Source organism: Mastomys coucha, unplaced genomic scaffold (genome assembly GCF_008632895.1).
Source record: "Mastomys coucha isolate ucsf_1 unplaced genomic scaffold, UCSF_Mcou_1 pScaffold21, whole genome shotgun sequence".
NCBI lineage: Eukaryota > Metazoa > Chordata > Mammalia > Rodentia > Muridae > Mastomys > Mastomys coucha.
This window is the reverse complement of record NW_022196904.1, coordinates 172,038,744-172,040,391: the sequence shown is the minus strand read 5'-3', so window position 1 is coordinate 172,040,391 and position 1,648 is coordinate 172,038,744. Positions and strand designations below refer to the sequence as shown.

Sequence of the window (1,648 nt, the reverse complement as noted above, 5' to 3'; positions counted from 1 at the left end):
ACAAAAAAACAAACAAAAAGGTCAGAAATAAAAACCAATAAAATAACATGGGGTACAGCTATTTTTTTTAAATCACCCACTTTTATTAATGCATGCAGAAAACTAAAAAGAAAATACTTTTTGTGTCATAAACTTCTTGTGCAAATTTACATAATCAAATACAAAAATATGTACACATTTTTGTTATATACAAAAAAGCCCTGAAATTTTGATCCAATCAATGAAAATATCATTAACATGTATAGTAACAACAAAACAAAAAAATTACATAGATCATCATCTTCTAATATAACTTCATTATCCAATAAGACAAAAAGTTGATGCAAATGTATATGGTAAATGGATTGTTATGAAAATATCCATTTTGAAATTGTTGGGCATGTCTCTTACGAATTTTTCAAGTTGTATGAACTACTACTGAGTCCATCGTTAATGCTTGCTTCTCTATTTTCAAACACCAACTATTAACACTACTGTGGGTTGTTGGTCATCCTGAAAATGGTCTACCCTAATGTGGACATGTTTATTAGGAGGTAAGAACACGTAATTAAACACAAGCAAAAATATAATCTGCTTTGTTAACTTTGCTTCAAAATAGTATCTTTGCAAAAATAGTTTTAATTTTCAAGAAAAGCCATTCCCGTTGAAGTACTTCTTTCTGTTCATTTTGAGGGGATGCCAACCAAGGGAGGTAAAAAAGTCATTTGGTTATGGACACTTCCAATCAGATAAGCATAATTTTGTGCAAGGGGATCACCGGAAAATAAGACCAAACTCAGGAAAATGATGAAGTTCAAGTGGATTTTAGAAAGTTTGTTTCTCCTCTGGAGATTGCCCCATTTACTGCAGTGATCGAGACGGCCACAGGAAAAGAGAATCCTCTTGAGAGGGCATTCCAATCTGATACAGGGCAGAGCAACAAACAGCAACAGGATTTACTTGCTCCAAACTTTTCAAGCATTATTTCAAGTTTAACTACAGTCCCGCAAGATGTAGCTTCAAAGAAATTTAATACCTTCCAAATGAACTATGATAGTAAGTAACTTTATCTAAACTCAGTCCATCTTTACATTTGTGAGAAGGTTCTCCACCTCTAGAGAAATTCTTGTCAGCTCTGTAAGGCTGGTGGGCGAAGAAAGGGAATGGGGGTTGTCCACCATTATCTTCTACTCAGCCTTTAAATTCAATTGGGAAAACTTTTTGTCAAAATTTCCTTACCCCTACTGCCCAACAGATGCATCTTTATACAACTAAATCAAGGTCTGTGCTAATTACTTTCTTTCAACACATATGGTAACTGTGGTATTTCCAAGTACCACATATAAAGCTTTTGTTCTCCCACAGAAATATAACCAACTCTTAGATATGTTCAAAACTATACCAATGTAGAAAATGCCTGAATTATACCAACCCACTTTTTCCTTCTAAGCTATCTTTTCCTTGGTAATCAAAGTAAGTTATTCTAACATATTCCAATCCCGAGTAGCTTCCACTAAATGTCTCTGTCCATGGCCAGCCCACACATCCTGATTGTCAAAAACTCTACCACAGAACCAACAGTTAAACTTAGATTTCAAGACATCTTCGGAGGTAGTTTTTACAATCTGGTAATTATTTTTGCTTGTCTTTTTGAGTGTTAGTTTTAGCA

At 34.2% G+C, this 1,648-nt stretch overlaps 1 protein-coding gene across 1 annotated transcript in view; it reads right to left on the bottom strand.

Annotated features, from left to right (window-relative positions):
- Positions 1 to 61: 61 nt before the first annotated feature.
- The window catches only part of Znf518a (zinc finger protein 518A), a 20,674-nt gene continuing 19,087 nt past the window's right edge, over positions 62 to 1,648 (bottom strand). The window contains exon 6 of the mRNA XM_031385003.1: positions 62 to 1,640. Coding sequence (XP_031240863.1) covers positions 1,458 to 1,640 — 183 coding nt within the window. The 3' untranslated portion in view covers positions 62 to 1,457. The remainder of the gene's footprint in view (positions 1,641 to 1,648) is intronic.